This window comes from Clytia hemisphaerica, unplaced genomic scaffold, assembly GCF_902728285.1.
Source record: "Clytia hemisphaerica strain Z4C2 unplaced genomic scaffold, Clytia hemisphaerica genome assembly, whole genome shotgun sequence".
Taxonomy (NCBI): Eukaryota; Metazoa; Cnidaria; class Hydrozoa; order Leptothecata; family Clytiidae; genus Clytia; species Clytia hemisphaerica.
In genome coordinates, this window is record NW_027104594.1 from 1,321,198 (window position 1) to 1,340,130 (window position 18,933).

Sequence of the window (18,933 nt, forward strand, 5' to 3'; positions counted from 1 at the left end):
AAAAACAGTACTTTTCTTTCAAAAATCTATATCTAAAGAAATACTGGCGGTATAACGCTTGAATTTCAAACAGATGTCATAAATTTAGAATTAAACAAGCGTTGGAAAGTTCGTACCAACACATTAAATAGAAAAAAAGTTACGTCAAAAAGTTTAGGCGAACGGTTTTTTATCACCCTGTATATACTTGTATTCTGCCATGTGATTGGATGAATCGTAAGGTAGTGTTGACGTTTTGGGATATTTTCTGGATCTATTTCTTTCGTCCTGTGATGAATGGAATGCAGCATCTTGAGTTTGGCAATTGACCTACGATCCTCAAGTGACTATAATTTAGCTTTTATTCTTAGTAATGTGGGACTGACATCATAATCCCAAAAGTTATAAATCCACCGTAGCGATTTTCGTTGTACCATTTCGATTTTATCTCGTAGAGTATTATTATTGGAAGGGTCCCAAACTGAGCTTGCATATTCTAGGATCGGGCGAATAAAGATTTTGTAACACTTAAAGCGAGTTTTGGAGTTGGTTTTAACAAGGATCCTTTGCAGGAAGAATCGAACAGGTTTGGCTTTTGCTCGTATATTATTGATGCGAGAGTTCCAAGTAAGACTGTTATTTTAGTTATAGTGACTCCTAGGTATTTAGCCTTCTCTATCAGTTCAAGGTTAATAATGTGTATGTTGTAGGATTCTACAACAGTGATTCTTTTGTTAGTGACGGTTAGTATTTTACACTTGCCTGGGTGGAATTCCATCTGCCAATCGTTTTCCCATTTTGTTAGATTGGATAGATCTTTTTGTAGCCCCTCTGCATCAGCAATTGTGGATATTGGGCGATACAGGTAAGAATCATCTGCAACAAGTAGAATGAAACAATCAAAACAATGAAAGACTTTTTTGAAAAATTATGAATTTAGTATTTCATTATTCCAACTCAAATACCAAAAAATATGCAAAAGTAAACCTGGGAAAGACTTTTTTCGTCGAATTAGGTAAAAAATAAGAAAACTCATCTAGTTCGAAACTCATGTAGTTCGAACAAAATTCTCGGTCCCTCGGCAAACAATTTTTCAAAAAATTGGTTTATTTCATTATTGGACCTACAACCGGTGGTCCTATAAATTAACCCCTGTCCGTTCGTCGGTCCGTCCGTCTGTTACCAGCTTTTCTTAGGATTGGCTCATTAGTTTTTTTCTGATTTTTTGCACAATGATGTAAAATGGCAATGCCCAAAATGTGACGGAGCCCGATTTTTGAGAAAGATTTTATTTGGGCAAATTAGGGCCAAAAACTGCCAAAAAATAGGGTTTTTTGGACTTTGTGCAAAATCCATTCATTACTTTTTTCTAATTTTTAAAAAGGTTCTCTAAAAAATGGCAGAAGTGATTTTTCCCGGAAAATTCTTATTGGCCATAAAAAAAGGATTTTCGCATTTTGGGGAAATTCCCTTTAACCAAATAGGAAAATATATAGCTTTTTTCAATATTGACTCATTAATTTTTTTTTGACTTTTTGCACAATGGTGCAAAATGGCAATGCCTAAAATGTGACGGAGCCCGATTTTCGAAAAAATATATATTTGGGCAAATTTGGGCCAAAAACTGCCTAAAAATAGGGTTTTTTGGACTTTGTGCAAAATCCTGTTTTTTCTACAAAGATGGAGGGCAAGATTCTCTAAAGAATGACTGAAGTGTTTTTTCCCGGAAAATTCTTATTCGCCTTAAAAGACGGATTTTCGTATTTTGGGGAAATTCTCTTTAACCAAATAAGAAAATATAGCTTTGGTCAATGTTGACCCACAATGATGCAAAATGGCAATGCCCAAAATGTGACGGAGCCAGATTTTTAAGGAAATTTTTTTTGGGCAAATTTGGGCCAATAACTGCTTAAAAATAGGGTTTTTTGGGCCTGAATGGTTTAAGTGACTTTCGTATTTGGGGAAATTCCTTTTTATCATTATACATTTTTCAACACACAAGCTTTATATGTGTCCTGCCAAGCGATTTCCATACAGCAAAAACACACACCGGTTTTGACTCGCAACACACCGGTTGAGATCGGTTTTTCCCGACTTAAACCGGTTTAAAACGGTTGAGAAATCGGTGTCAAAGTTTCTAAAATTGAGTATCTCGAGCTTGTTGATTTTTACATACAAACCGGTGCAAAACAGTTTGAAAAGCGATCCCTACCGGCTTTGGAACGGTGTCAACCCGGTTTACGGAGCGAACATAGTGAATTTAAGATTTAATCAGTAGCAAAAACTGTAAATTGTTTCAAATTACTGACTTAAATCCTGAGAAATAGCCGGTGTTTGGTTGCTGCCACCCAATCCTAAATTTAGGGAGGTGGGTCTGATGGTCTATCTTGAAGATTATAAAATTTTGAACAAGATTTTTTACAATTTACAATCGTTAAATTTAAGATGAAAACGCTTCTTCAAAAGTAGTTCCTCCCAAAATAATAAGCCATTATTAATCCCCGTCGAGTTTTAGTCCGTTATTTTTACCCCCACTGCCTGAAAAAATCCCACTGGGTCTGTGAGAAGGGGGTGTCTTTAAAAAGATCGATAGTGATACAGGGGAGAGTGAGTGCACATTGAACAATATTAATTAAATATGCAAAAGTTGTTTATCAAAACGCTTTATTAAACAACTACATTCCTCTCTCTTTGAAATTCTAAAGAGAAGATAAATGTCTAGACTTGTAAAATGTAAAAGGAATTTTTTCGCATGTGCTTCTCACTCGTTACTCGTTACTAAAGATAATAAACATGTGCAATGAACCGAACATTTGTTATGACGTAATAACCAGAGAGAAAGATTACTCAGCAACAATTAACGAAGAGATTTTCTCTTCAGCAAAAAGGCAAGCAAATAAGGGAGTTTCTTCTTTTATGATGCCAGAGAGAAAAGCGTGGAAAGATTGAGAAAGAAACTTTCTTTTTTAAAGAAGTTGTTCTGCACGTGCGATGCATCGCACGCCTGAATTGATTTTACATATTTTACTAGTGCGATGAATCGCACGCCTCAGTGAAAAATTATAACTAATTGAACTGCACTAATACATGAATGGTGTCAAAAATAAACACTCCCATCCTGCTCAACTTGCATAAAAAATTTATTTACAAAAGATAGATTTGTATGGAGGGGCTTTGTTTACTTTTTTTTTAATAAACGCATGCGGAGTATATTATTTTGGAACTGCCGGCAGTCGAAATCTATTGCAAAACGGGTGTTCTTCTCTTCCAAACCGGTAGCAACCGGTTCTGATTGACTGACATTTCAGATTTTTTGGAAACCGGTTTCGATCGGTTTGAACCGGTTGCACGAACGATCGGCACATGTGCGAACCAGTGTGAACCGGTGCAAAGATCGGTTTTTCGATAACCGGTTTAAATCGGGTGTTATGGAAATCGCTTGGCAGGACACATATTTCCATTCTGAATTTTTGTACAATTATTGTCACTTTTCATCTGATGTTAATCATTAGGTAGGTCCCACTGCTAACCCATTATCCGTCGCTCGGGGACACCTGCGTAGTTTAGTCGTTGATCATCGACGCTAGGCGTCGAAAACCCGTTGTTACCCGTCGATGATCAACAGTCATAAAGTTCATTTTAGCAATCAACACTTAGTCGATGGGTTAGTGTCGGTGAGCAACGCTCTTTTCGAATTTTTTTTAACCTGTCGTTCACCCGTTGTTCTAATGTCAGTGAACAACGCTTTCCTCAAAGCTTTTTCCCTATGTTGTTCACCCGTTGTTCAAGTGTCGGTGAACAACGCTATTTTCGAAGCTTTTTTTACACTGTTGTTCACTCGTTGTTCGAGCGTCGGTGAACAACAGTCTTTTTAAAAATGATTTTTAGCGTTGTTCACTCGTTGTTTGTGGTGTCGACGAACAACAGGCAATTAAAATATTTTCCCCACCGTTGTTCATTCGTTGTTTGAATGTTGGTGAGCAACGGGACTTTTTATGGTTGTTTTTTTCACATCATTCGTTCGTCGTTTGACTGTTGTTTGTGAGTAAAGGGTTTTTCCAAAACTCCTATTCCAAACTCCATTTTTTATGATAGTTGTTGAAAGTGTTGACAAATTGAAGAATATAGTTTTGAAAATCCCTCACTCATTTAAGATATCGTTTTAATTCAGCTATTCAAAATGCACGATGAGGATTCTTAAAATATTCCAAATTTTTGGCCGAAGCCATTAAACAATTATTACAAAATAAATTTTTATAAAAACCTCTAATAATGATACTGTTAGGCACTGTTAGTGTAAGGTTAGAATAACTTTGGGTTTTACTTTACATCAAAATGTCAAAATCGGGATGAAAATTTCTTCCAAAATCCCAATGGGGATTGCAACTCTATTGTTCTCAGGTAAAAAAATCCAGTGGGTATTTTTTTTGTCTGTAATTTTTTCTATTGAATTTTAAATTGGGATGTAATCGAAGTCAATTTTCTAATGGGACTGAACATATAGGTTATTTTTTCCCACCGGTGACCCAGTGGGTCTGTGACAAAGGGTTTTGAGAATTTACTTATTGTGATTGATTTGAAACTTACTTACTAAATACCATAGCGCTATATGTACGCTACTTTTTATTGCCGCAAATTATCAAAATGCAACTACTGCAATATAAACTTCATAACTCAAACATCTACTTACGAATGACCCCTTCATTATAGTTGAGGTACTGTAGAACATTACCCATCCATATAACTCAAACCGCTCCATAGCTAACGAATTCATTTTCCCTTGATGAACATTGGAGCTATAGACATTATACTGTGCAAGTTTTCAAAACCGATACACAGACGTACTAGCGATAGCGTAAATCTTGTATTTTGAATAATTTTTCTTTAGGTAAGTCATCGGAAAATGAGACAATCAAGACAAAAATCGTATGGGAGCCTTGGTATTTTTTGACTGGTGATACACGAAAACGGTACTATCATATATAAAGATGTGAATCGTGAGTGACATATTTTTGTATCAAAATCTTTTTTTTTTTTTATCGTGTTATATTTATTTTCAAATACGCCTTTCCCGATATCGATTGCGCAATCACAAATTCACGGAAATACAACATGAAAGCGAGGCTGGGTAGGGTACATTTTCAAAACATCATGGCGGCGAGCAGTAGCAGATTGACTGAGAAAGAATTTATCTTCACAGAACTTGTAAATAATGTAAATAAAGAAATTCCTATTGAAATTATATACAATGAAGAAGATGTTGATATGTTTATAAGTGATTGTCCACGTTCTGTTCCTGTAAATACTGTAAATACTTCAAAAAACCAGCCCATAACAACACCACTCTCAACAACAACAACACAAACACAATCTGATGTTCAAAAGACTGAGGTAAAATGGGGAAAATCTTTTGCTTCACTACCTGCATTTGGGATGAAGGAGATCGAAACTCATAGAAAGAACAGTGGTAAAACACCTGGAAGTGCCATCATAAAAACAAGAGATAGAGGACACAAGTTTCAAGCAGAAAGATATATCTCATCGAACAATATATATTCTATGGAGAAGGATGGACACATACTTTTTAAAGCCATCAGCAAAGCCAGTATGAAAGACAATAAATGGAGCTTAACAGTTAGTATAAATAAAATTACAAGCCAGGTAGTATCTGCCAATTGTACTTGTGTGGCAGGGAACTCTGGCTATTGTAATCATGTGATGGGGCTGCTTATGGAGATTGCTTTATATTCACTCAAAGGACTCACAGAAATCCCTGAAGAAGTAGCCTGCACCAGTAGGTCACAACAATGGGGTGTACCAGGGAAATCTAGACAAGCCCAAGCACCAAAACTCCCTGTCAAGGATACGACCATCCAACAGTTGCCAAGCAAGAAAGGGGTATCTTCCACGTTGTACGACCCCAGAAAGGAGCAGCATGCAATAAATACCTATAATGCTATAGAAACCTTCAAACAAAGACTGTCAAATGTTGACAAGAGGATTGGTTTTGTTTGTGCTATTCCACCACAGGATGATTGGGTAGAATTGCGTGATACGCCACATGGGAGCTTCATTGTAGGTTCACCATTGGCTTGTCACTTGTATCCTATAGGATTTGATGTTGCTGTTGAAACTAATTTACTTGAATTTTATGAATGCTCTGTCATGCACCCAACCTTGGTTGAAAATGTTCCTTTACCTTTTAAGGTGATTTCAAAGGAAAGCCCATGCATTCCTGCATTTACAATAAATGAAAGAGAGAGGAAATATTTGTATAGCATAATGAAAACCAAGCTAGAAGCCAGGAAACTTGAACGCGAAACAACAAGTCAGGCTTCTTGTGAATTGTGGCACTTGACAAGAAAACATAAAATTACATCCAGCAAGGCTCACAAAGTTCTTATTCGTCAGAGAAATTTTGAAAATTTGATCACTGAATTTACCTCACAGAAGAAGAATCATGAATTGCCAAAAAGCATGAAAGATAATTTTGAACATGGTAAACGGTATGAGCCGATTGCGAGAAAGCTTTATGAAAATGTAATGAATTACCATCTTAAACATGTATGTAGTGTGCGAGAAACCGGTTGTGTGGTGCAACCAAATTTACCCTGGCTATTGGCCAGTCCTGATGGCCTTGTTATAGATTGTGAGGAAATTGGGTTGATTGAAATAAAATGCCCTAAGACAAAGGCCAACCATACTGTTGACCAGTTACTAGCTGATGAAAAATTTTATGTTGGGAAGTTGAAAGATGGGACATTATACTTAAAAAAGGCCCACAGTTATGGATACTACACTCAAATTCAAATGGCAATGGGAATGTGTGGTCTTTCATTTTGTGACTTTATTGTCTATACTTTCAAAACAATTATAATCATTAGAACAGCTTTTGATAAAGAATATTTTACAAATCTTGTTTCAAAAATAAACAAATTTTATGAGAAATATTTGTTAAAGCATATTTTGAACAACAAATAAGTGTTTATATTATTAAAATATGAACTTTCAGGAAAACTGGGTGCTAATATTCGATTGACTTAGCAATTTAAGGAAAATGTCAATTGCAATGTCAATGACAGTTGCAGTTTATTCAAAATTCATTTAGTCTCTTTGAAATCTAAAAGCTGAATTCAAAATATTTTGCATCTATCGCTTAAAATGTTAAAAAGATGATATTTTTACAGCACTGTTGAATTATCCAATATTTCTATATATTCTGAGGTAACAAAAGATTTATGAAAAGCACCCAGTTTTGGTTTTAAATAACAAAAGTTTTTAGTATTTTACGATAAATTTGAACAAAATTCTTAGTGTTTTTACTCCTCAGTATCTTTTTGAATGAGAGGAGGCATACTATTAGTGAGTAAGCAGCAAACTGTCCATATTTGATTAATAGAGCCATGTAAAGTCAATGGTATCTCATTTCTCAAAATTCGAAATTTTTTGATTCTTTGGATAGCCCTCTCAACGTGGATTCTTACTGAAGCAATAGTTTGGCTTTCTTTCACCTCAGCAGCTGTTAGCTGGTCCCTTCCTTCTAAAAAGCATGGTATGTTTAATGATACTCCCAAAGGTGATAGGTCGTCTGCAACTGTAAAGCCTCTATCAGCCATGACACTATCCTTACCAGAGTCCCATTGATTTTGTAAAAATCCTGAACGACGTACAATCTGTTGATCAGAAATTGACCCATCAAACAATTCACTTACAAATGTTATTGCCCCTGATGGGTCAATTCCGACCAGACCTTTGTAAGTGACATGAGATTTGTAGGATGAATATAAGGCACTCTGAATAGCTAATGATGAAGGCCTTTGACAGAATAATTCTGTACAATCGATTATACACCTTGTAGTTGGATAAACTCTTTTGAAACTCTCTGGCATAGTCTTATTCACTTGTTCTCTAGTTGGCCAAATGGGTAAAGACCCAAGTGTAAAGTAACAAAAATTTGACCAAGTTATGATGTATCTCGAAACAGTTGTTTTTGATAACTTGAATAACCATCCTAAATGGGACAATGTGAAGCCATTCCTGAGCCAGGACAAATATAAAAAAAACTGTTCTTCGTTATCTAATAAGGGTGCTCCTCCACGTTTAAGATAAGAAATATCTTCTTGAGAATGTTTTTCATTTGACATTCGCCTAGATGTGTCATAGAACTTGATATTTGATGACTTCTCTCCTGGATTTAGCAATTCTAACAGTGCTTTGAAAGATTCAACAGATATACCAGTAGCTTTTATAAATAATTTTTCATCTTTACTTATATTTTTATAGGAATACTTTTGATCTTGTAATAGTTCAATTTCTTTCTTAAGATTCTCATTTTCATTATGCAACAATTGCTGATTTTCCCTCAATGCTACATTTTCTAATTTTAGCTCTTCGACTTTAAGTTTAAGGATTTCCACCTCAGTGAGTTCAGGTTCAGGGTCAGGGGTAATAGAGTTTTCATATGAAAAATCATCTTCCCAGTTCATTGAAAGGTCCTCCTCCTCTTGGGTTTCAGCAGAATTATCATCATCAGTTTCGATTATGCTTTCAGACGAGTAATCAATTGGTGGTGGTCTTTTTCGTGGTGATTTACGTTTTGGTTTTTCTTTCGGTTTCACATGCTCAAAAATCGTTGGTATGGCACCACTCTTGACTGTTTTTCGACCAATTCCAAGGGAAACCTTTATGTCTTGACTATCAAAATGAAATTCGCAAATACGAACGTTTTTGTGATTGATATCAAAGTTATCTTTGCCTCCTTTTCGTCTGAATTTTGAAATAGTTGCTACCCAGTCTTGTCTGATTTTGAAAAGTGATATATTCGTTTTATTTCCTTTAGAATCTGCAGTTGCACTTTTACATCCTGGAATGCAACAGTATTTCCCATGTCCACCAGATAGATTTTTAGCTGGACGAGTCTTTTTTGATTGGAAGTATTTTTCTTCATTAGCAGTGTTTTCTTCACTCATCTTATAAACGAAGTCAACGTTGAAGTGATTCACACTACACAGTATCTCATTGCTTCACACAATCATTTTCCTTGTGTAAGGTGTGTGTGTGCCTTTCTCACTATAAATCAGTCTCAAAAATATTTCTTTTTCTTTTTGATAAAAGGTGAGAAACACTCGAAACAAAAGGAAAGAGCAAATAAACAGGTCTCTTCTTTTTATTCATGATTATAAAGATAAATAAAGTGCTTTTCTTTGGATGGGAGTAATTTTTGTAGCAAAATACAGTGATTTACGTGGTTTGTTTACAAAATTCACCCTACCCAGCCTCGCTTTCATGTTAAATTCCCGTGAATTTGTGATTGCGCAATCGATATCGGGAAAGGCGTATTCCAAGGCTGTGTATAGAAAAAGGATCAAAGGTCCTCCGATAATTGTGAAAGCCCTCCCTCCATGTCATGCCTTCTATCCAAATCCCATTTAGATGGATTACTTTATTTTCATTCTCCAAGGCTCTATAGTGTTTAAGCAGTACTTTAGTTTAGAGGAAGAACAGCCAGAGCAGAACCAGAAAATCAATATGGAACAGATCAGATATTAAAATAGTGTATTTTAGTAGTTTTGTAATTATTTTAGAAATTAAGTTGTTCATAATATGAGTCGTTCTACAAATATGGCATAGATGCAGTTACCATCCGACACTCGATGCATAAATTTTCTTCCGACGCGCTAAAATCCCTGAAGGTCGGAAAGATTTTGTTATTGGCCATTTTTCTTGCTCTTAAAATTAAGCTGAAGACAAGGTTTTAGTTTTTGGGAATGTTAAAATGATCAAATTTACGGTTTTTCTGTATTTAAAGTCTTCTAACTTCAGTAACTTTAACCCGCTATTTATGGATCAAGGCGGGCTATTTTGCACTCACCTGAAACAACCGTCTATAACTTTTAAAATAGTAAAGCCTAGAAATTTGTAAATCTCCTAATATTTATTCAGCTTTAAATAAACTTAATTTTGACACCTACAAAATTTCAACCTTTCACCCCCTGAAGGATCAAAATTTGGTCAAATTTGTCCCGCTAAGGTAGTAAAATTCACAAAATTTTCCTTGGTTTTCTCTTTTTTAGTCCCGGTAAGGGTCCAAGTTCGAAAGTCGGGCGGCACCCCCCCCCCACGGCAGTTTCGTAAGCGAATTTTAAAATCGGGCGGTTTTTTTTTCCCCGAGATCCATAATGGCTTCCGCCCGCGATATTTTGAACCGCCCCTACGCTTTTCAAAGCACGTTTTTAAGCAATGGAAAAAAACAAGAAAATAACAGGCCACGCGACTGCCTATGTCTTTCTTTTCAATGTTCGTGTCTTACTGATTAGACGTCGAAGACCACAGGGTCTTAATTTACTGCAAACTGGAGAAAATGGATTTTAACTATGGCATACTTTTGTTGATATACTTTTTGGAAAAAACTTGCCTTCATTGGAGAACTTGTGACTATAAATATCGAATTTTCCGACCCATGAAATTGCTTGCATTTTAACAGAGGAAACTTCAAAGAATCTTCTAAAGAAGGAATTACAGATGTATCATTTTTTTATAAGAAGTTATGGTTTCTAGAATATTTGACCTATTTCAGTGAAAACTACGTAAGTACTGTATATTACAATTTTCTCGTAAACTTCATTGAAAACCACCTTGAACTTTGTTATTTCTGACATTTTTAGCTACATTTTATGATTGAGATTTGCTAGACATTTAACATGAAGGTTTTTGAGAAAATGTATTGAAAAATATAGTTATCATTATTCTTCGTTGTCCTCCAACTTTCGTTTCTTTTGAAGGACATAAAGAGATTGCAGTACTTCATTTCGCCCATTGATATGATTCGTCAAAATACTTCCAATTCGTTTTTCCACCCCTTTCATTGCAGCATGTCTCCTGTAAGAGGCGTTAAATTCTCTGTGTAGACTTTCAATGCCTTGTTCCCCATAAATTCCACTTCCTGTTTGCCAGCGACGAATAAATGGAACAGTGATCCTCCATCATGTGTAGTTTTGGTGTAATTGAGCAAAGAGGGAATGTTTCCAAGATGTAGGTCATCAACTTGGAGATGGATAATTCTGAAATCAAAATATTCTAATATCAAACTATTGAGTATTTGAAAAGGTCTCCCCTTGGCGGGAACTGAGAATTTAAATTATCGAAAGAGTTCAATAATAAATTTTTAATTAGCAGGAGTCTGCTGTGCCAATTTCACTGTACTAGTACTGTATCAATCACTCCAATCTCTCAAGATAATTTTTATGTTAGTATTTTAAGATTCTCAAAACAAAGTAAATCAAGCCAATAATGGATTAAAAATGAATTTTTTTTAAATATATTCTAATGATTCAGCTCACCAAGTCTATGTATCCGAGATTCTTCTTTAAAAATTGTCTTTCCGTTCATTTGTAGATGACACACAGAGTATAACGAGAAGAGATGCTTAAATTTGGTGGCAATATCAATTGCTTTTTGATGAATGTTACATCTAACAAATCCCAAATTGTAAACGTACTTTGGAATCCGATTGCAAAGTTTCACTATGGACGTAGTCTGTAAAGAGAAGGTAATAATTTTTCATTCTATCATCTTTTGCAAGTCTGATTTTGGAATGTTCTTGAGGGCTGAGTTGAATTTGATCAAATAACTAGACTGCATGATTTTTGTATACAAATTTCTTACCTTCAACATAGTATGGACATGGTTTCCTACAAAGCTCTTCCCATGATAGTTCTGGCGACAAACGTTAAATGACTTGATGACATTATCCAACTCCTTTGATAGAGAACTTTTGCCTTATTCCGATTTAGGGTACCAGCAATGTTGTTGTTCAACAGCTCATCTAATTCCTTTTGCTATAAATAATGGATAAGGAAAAATTAATTCAAAATAAATCGTGCCTTTGTAATTTAACTAAAGCTTTAAGAAAATATATTTACGCAAGTTTTTTGAATTTTTTTTACCTTTTTCTCCTTCTTGTTCCTGAAAAATTCTTCTCTGGGGAGTACACCTTTTTGATGCACTCCTCATTGTCTGGATTTTTGGTTATCTCTCTGCGTATTGCACTATTTATCATTTCGTTTTGAGCTTCAATGGAGTCTTCAAGCTTTCTTTTGTTTTGAATATATATCTTAATTTCGGCCATACTTTGGTTTTTCAGTTTTTCGCTTGATCCACGAAGTGCATGAGAAATCTCAGCATCAAGAATGCAACATTCATCTTCCAACATATTGAAGAATTTTAGGTAAGATCCTAACGAGATGTGCAAACCAGGTATTGCAATCTAAGATAAAAATAATTTTAATTACCTACTTATTACACTTATATAACTACTCATGTTATTAACGTGAATTGGTCAACCTCGCGTTGATTATAACTGTTTAACAAAATTAGAGCTAAGGTAATTTTTTGAAAACCCTGCCTTTCGCGTTAATTAATTGTCGCACTCATTTTTCCCGCATTAAATACTTGATTAGTTATATGAGTGTTAAGGTAGTAAACTGTAATCAAATTTTCTTAACGCATTGTTAAAAGAGTTTACCACTTCGACTCTTGGTGAGGAGATCTACCAAATCTATGTTTCATGATATTTACCTGGTCGATTGGGATCAAGAAAAGGGGATCGTCAATAACATTATTGAACTCCTTTGCTCTTTTCAGGTCACTTCCTGCATTTTGGAAATCTTGAAGATCATTTTTCATTTGTTCCAAAGTTCGTGGCTGACAAGACCGCTGATCTGGAGGAAGTTGAATTTCTTTTTTTGTTGCAATGCAAAATAAACATGGATGTCGTCCTGAAGAGAGAAATGGGTCCTAATAAGAATCTGCTGACTGCATTAAGGTAAAAAATTTTTTCTCTTCCAAAAAATTTTAACACCTGCAACTTACCACTTGTTCCTGTAATACCATAGATTTAATTATTTAAGTATTCGTAGTCACCGCACATAAACACTCTGATGCAACGATCCCTGGATTAAAAAAAGTTACTATTAAGTTCTTTTGTTTCGACAAGTAGCCTAAGTGTTTATCGATTGGCTGTCCTTACTAATTTGAAATTATTCAGGTATTTTTGGGCATATGCTACATCACTAGACCCCTCTCCCTAATCACACACACACACACATGCAGAACTGTTGTCAATTAATTTTACTTTGGTATTAATCAAACAATTTTACCCAATCTTTGCCGTGTTCAAACTATTGACATCCTTTGACAATTGTGGCTATTTCAAGATTGCTTCTGATGCCCTTTGCCTCAAAGGTGTTCATGACAATTTTCTTGTTTATGCTGTTAGGCTTTGGTAGATTTGTGATTTGGTATGAAAACTTGAAAGAAGCACCACCATGGTCACCTCCAACTTTGAGATGAATTTCTTGTTCCAATGGGTCTGTATGGTCTTTCAACATTTTGGCCCTGAAAAAATAAAAGTGTTTAATTTTAAGCATTTTGTTTTAATTTTTATCATTTTGTTTTAATTTTAGCATTTTGTTTTCGTTTTAGATCTACCTTGCTATTATGGAACTGGAATTACCAACACCCCGTTAAACTCACCTGATGATAGAGTCTAAACGACCAAGCAAATGCTCCTTGGAATTTTCCATAAATGCCCAGCCAGAAGAACCCACGATGAACTTTCCTTTCTCTTCTTGACATGGAAAGGTGAAAGTTGCCAAGATTCCTTTGACAACAGCATTCTCGATTCGTTTCATCGTCTGACGTTGCTTTGCTTCGCTTTCTGGTTTGATGTTGAAGCTTCTTAGCCAGCTGTAAATGTGTAATATATACAGATACTTGTGATAAGTTATTTAAAATTTTTATTGTATACCATTGTATCGATCCAATATTAAATTTTTTATATCACTCTGCAATCAGCTTATGGAACTAGATTTAATTTGATTATCTCACCCTGAAACTCCACGTAACATGCCCCATGATAAACCAAATTGAAGTCTCATTGCTAACATCTTTCTTCCTTCTATGACTGGTCTAATGTTAGCATGCTCTAAGATGGATTGGCGTTCAGCCTCTGTAAACGAATTCACAAGTTTAGCAGATTGGAAATTGATCGACTTTTGGGAAGGCCCAGCAACCACACTCATATTTTCCATCATTTCTCTGTTCCTTTTCTGCACTGTTCGCTTGTTTGCCCTCTCTGAAGGGACGTAATTTTGAGTGAGCTTCGTAAATGTTACAGGCTATGAGAAAGAGGCATTTATCAATTATTTTTTTGCAAACGTTTGAGACAGGTCAACTGACTGATGTTCATTTCTTAATTTTTTTAAATGAGTGGAAGATGCAGATTAGATGCAGGAAAGGTCTTATATATAAAGTCATTTCAAGATCGCTATTTGATCAATCTAGTAGTTTATGTTTAAAATACACTATTTTATTTTGTGTAAAAAGATAACTATAAGAAAAAAGGCTTTACTCTAGGACCACCACTTGCAAATTTCACGGTTTTATCTGAGTCCATTTTTTGTTTGATAACATGTAGGGCGGCATCGTCCACATGTCTTGGGAAACATTTGAGCTCAAATACGTCCGAAATTTTGATGACTGATTGACACTTGCTTTCATGATTCAAAATCTCCAACAATGCAAAAGGAGTCTGACATTTAGTACAAGGTACTTTGGTTGATTTCAACGAGTGCTGGAGGGCGAGGGAAACGTGGACATTTTGTGGGTGCAAATTAGCCTTGCAAATCAGGCATAATGTTTCATCTAGCGTAAAGCCAATAATCTCGGGGAAAATACATTTGTGACAAAAGGAATGGAAGCACTTTGTGTTAGAAATGGGAATTTCCATAATCTGTTTGCAAAGGTGACACAGGAAGACTTCTTCCACTCGCTCAGCCAAAATCTCACGTTGTTCTGGGCTTATTAATGGGAAATTTGTTTGGTCCACAGAACTAAGTACATCATTAGTCATTCCTCTTGACCAAATAGAGGTAGAACTTTGGGATGGTCTACCCTTGTTCCATAGAATTACTATCAAATAGAATAAATACAAGCTTTTTTCCTTAAAATGAAGCGTGTCTGTGTGAGGTCCCTTAGTTGCAATGGGAATGCTATTGCACGTGTTAAATGATAATGTGTTTTCTTTGTTCTAATCGTGTTTTAATTGCATATTTTCTCATGGTTGGTTGAATTCTTTTGAATTTTAGAAAATTATGCACATAATTCGACTATTTTCAAATGAAAATTGGGGACACTGCGGTCCCCTAAAAACATATAAGAGTTATATAGTTGAAATCAGCTCCTTACAAAGATTCACCAGTGTTGAAAACTATTTGAAAACGCATTTCTAAGTAGAGATAATTTTGTGTCAAGGTTTCACCTAAATTAGTTATTCCTTTCATGTAGACTAAAATTTAATTTTTAAATTTTGGAGTGAAAATAGATTGAGTCACTAAATTTCACATCCTAAAATTTCAGATCGAAAGTGAAAATGGATTTGTAAATATCAAAAAATTTTCAAAATTTAAAGTTTGTGTTCTGAGAAAAAATACCGTGCAAACATAGCCTTATAGAGAGATTTCTATCCACGCTCATGTTTTTGAGAAACTGTCTTTACGACCAATAATCACTTTTAACAAAAGAAATTTGAATAGATGACGAAGTAGCCCAAGGTAGATGATATTCTATCCGATAACATTTCACTGCTTGTTCTTCCTTGTTTTCTTTGGCGTTCGGCCTGCGTTCGATTGGGGAACTATTTCAGTGGAATTAAATCTATGGTTACAGATACAGTTTTCGTGTTGGTGTGGGCTCCATTTAGGCAAAATTAGTTTTGCAGTTGAAGAAGCCATTTTCATTTTAATTTGGCATGACAGGTCAGGCACATGAAGGGGGAGTGTTGTTTATGTCGAAATTTCTCTCCTCCAGGAAGAAAACACTCATGATATCATCTTTCATGTTTTTTACCGCACTTTTTCTGATGCTCATGCAGTGCTCACCACAAATAAAGCAGAGTTTTTTCACTTTCGTTTTGTGTTCTGACACTACGGATTCGGCCAGGGGGTCGGTTGACATTTTGGTGGATAACTCTGTTAAAAAAAATGATACAACCGTAATTTTTCTTTTAATTTCTTCCTATGAGGTTAGGCTAATAGGGAATGAGTACCTTTTTTCTGGGAAAATTCGTTTTTTTTCTTATTTTCACTCCTGGCAAGGGCAAAAAATACAAAAATTTCACTTACGTCACCGGTATCAATATCTTCAATTTGGCGATCTAAAAGTGTTTTGTTTCGATTCTTTTTCACAAATATGTTGGAATAGTACTTCAATTTCATAAATCAATAAGAAAACTCACAATTACATATGTTCTACAATGTTTATTTTACCTAAATGACATGATATTTGTGGGAGCAGCCGAAACTTTTTAATGAAGTCATTGCAGTGTTTGTTTACATTTTGAAAAGCGCGCGAAAATCTAAAGATTCGCGCCGCGCAAGCTTTGAAAGTGACGTGCCCCCCCCCCCGTCAGCTCGCAACCCTAGTACCCCCCCCCGGGGGGACTGGATGCGAGTTTGTACTTTCGTGCTTTTTGACTTAATTTAATGAATATTTGAAGAAATCTTTCGATTTGTTCCATTCATCATATTTTGAACATTTTTATTTATTTATTTATTCTTTATTTAACGTTGGTACAAAACAAAATAGTACAAAAGACTAATTCAAACCAACATGACAATCTAATATTTACTTAATAGTAAATAATATAGGATAAAAATTCTAAAAACATTAAAAGATTGAGCACAGTTTGCAAGAACAATATATTTTTGCTTTCAAAATCTTTGTTTTAAAGCATTCTAATGATTCAGATGTTTTGGTCTCATTGGGCAATCTATTCCAAGCCTGTCCTGCCCGATAGTTAAAGGAGTTCAAGCAAACTGTATTTTTTGGTAGTGGAAGTTTAATTTGAGCGCCTCTTCTAAGTTTTGGAGGACGTGGGGAATCGTTATCCTCATCATCACTCCCTGTTTCACGCTGGATAATTTCAAACTGGTCCCAGCCTAGTTTATTTCCGATATTATTGACGCTCTTATAAACTTCCACTAACATGAGTTGGAGGTTTTGAGTATGGATAGACGCACAATTTGCTTTAACCAAAAGCTCGTCATAATCAAGATTTAGAAGATTTTCTTTAGGTCTAAGAGCTCTGTAGTGAGCTTCAGTCAAAAGATTATGTGCCATCTTACTGCAAAACATCCAAATGAGAGGGCAATACTTAAAGGTAGATAATATAAAACTATTAAATAATAAGTGTGCCTGATCTTGGTTCAAATATGATCTCATTCTCAGGATAGATTTAGTTTTTTGAGAGGCTTTCTTACATAGATCCTGAATATGAGTATAAAATGATAAAGCACTGTCGATAGTTACACCAAGAAGAAGAGCATTCTCAGAAGATATTAGTGAAAAATTTCCTATGTCAATAGATATATTTGCATTTTTAGTACCTGGAAATAACATCTGGAACTTCTCCGGATTGGCTACAAGAGAGTTATGTTCAAACCAAGCGAGAATAACTTGCAAGTCTAATTTTAAGGCTTCAATGACTTCTTGCAAGGAAGAAGCACATTTATGAAGAGTATCATCATCGGCGAAGTTACAGAGGTCATCTTCATTTACAAAATAAAATAAATCATTGATAAAAACATTGAAAAGGATTGGACCTAAAACAGATCCTTGAGGCACTCCAAATAGCAAAGGTAGCCAACTACTGTAAGATGAACCCACTCTGACCCTGTGTTTCCTATTTGAAAGATAGCTATGGATAAGAGCGAGGCTTTTATTTCCAAGTCCATACGCATGAAGTTTAGCGATTAGAAGATCATGAGGCAAGCAGTCAAAGGCTTTAGACAAATCCATCAGAATTGCTCCAATTTTCTCAGAATTAGAAAGCGACATCTGCCATTTTCGCAACATGTTAAGTAAAGCACTCTGTGTGCTATACTGTTTGCGAAAACCACAGAGTTTAGTAGAGAAGAAGGATTCGAGAAAAATGTTTAATTGTTTCGATATTAGTTTTTCAAAGATTTTTGCCAGGGAAGGGAGCAAACTGACGGGTCTGTAGTTATCCTTGTCGTGCTTGCTTTTCTTTTTATGGACTGGGATAATATCAGCCTGCTTCAAGCTATCAGGAAAATGTTGTGATTCAAGACTGTGGTTGAAACACGATGTCAGTGTAGGAGCACAAACAAATTTGGCTAACTTTATGATCTTAGTAGGAATATCACCACTGACTGACTTAGAATCGTTCAGGCTATTTATAACCTTGAGTGTTTCTGAATTTGTTACTAGTGAAAGCTCAAACGCGTCAGTATCTTGCCTATTTTCGCGAATTTTTATAATGCTTGGATGACAAGAGAATTTATCTATGGCTGAATTGACGTTGTCCGAGATTTCACCATTAACAGAATTCCAACGAGGAACGTCTAAGCGTTCAGTTACAGTGTGATAGTGCTCATTGAAGGTTTCAGCAATCTATATTTCGAGATAAAATGCTATCATCCTCAATGAGCTGAATTCTCTCATCAACAAAATTGACCTTATTTGAAAAGAAAGGCTTGAATGTGTCCCAGAAGCCTTTAGGAGATTGTTTTGGGTCACATAATATTTCTGCGATACATAGGGCGTTTTCATGTTTTGAATTTGAGCAACCATGATGCAAAAGAAATTTTTTTTCAACGGAAGAGTATCGGAATTCTTTAAGAAATTCGAAAAAAATGTCCTTTTGTTGTGGAAATTCCATGCTCATTTCACTGAATGTACTTTATCGGGGAAAAATGTCCGGGAGGCGGGAGGGACGAAAATATGTATAGGTTGAGACGAAATTTTTCCCTGTCTAAAAAATTCCACGACATCTCTAGCTTTCTCAATATATTTTTCTGTAACTAAAACTTTTGTCCGATTTTTTAATTCCCTACCAAAATATTTTTCCCCCGAATTTTTTATCCAACAAAAGCT

The 18,933-nt window shown here is 35.3% G+C and overlaps 2 protein-coding genes, 1 long non-coding RNA gene and 1 pseudogene across 3 annotated transcripts; 3 read left to right on the forward strand and 1 right to left on the reverse strand.

Annotated features, from left to right (window-relative positions):
* Positions 1-18,933, forward strand: part of LOC136823935 (uncharacterized) — a 400,726-nt pseudogene that overhangs the window by 20,520 nt on the left and 361,273 nt on the right.
* Positions 5,102-6,960, forward strand: LOC136823911 (uncharacterized). Its single transcript, XM_067080067.1, has one exon. It carries the CDS (start codon positions 5,131-5,133, stop codon positions 6,958-6,960), a length of 1,830 nt encoding a protein of 609 aa, XP_066936168.1. The 5' UTR covers positions 5,102-5,130.
* Positions 7,299-8,948, reverse strand: LOC136823912 (uncharacterized). Its single transcript, XM_067080068.1, has one exon. It carries the CDS (start codon positions 8,946-8,948, stop codon positions 7,299-7,301), a length of 1,650 nt encoding a protein of 549 aa, XP_066936169.1.
* On the forward strand, positions 10,103-13,842 carry LOC136823792 (uncharacterized). Its single transcript, XR_010849069.1, has 5 exons — positions 10,103-10,565; positions 11,374-11,527; positions 12,122-12,205; positions 12,622-12,802; positions 13,462-13,842. It is a non-coding gene; the product is annotated as an uncharacterized lncRNA (long non-coding RNA).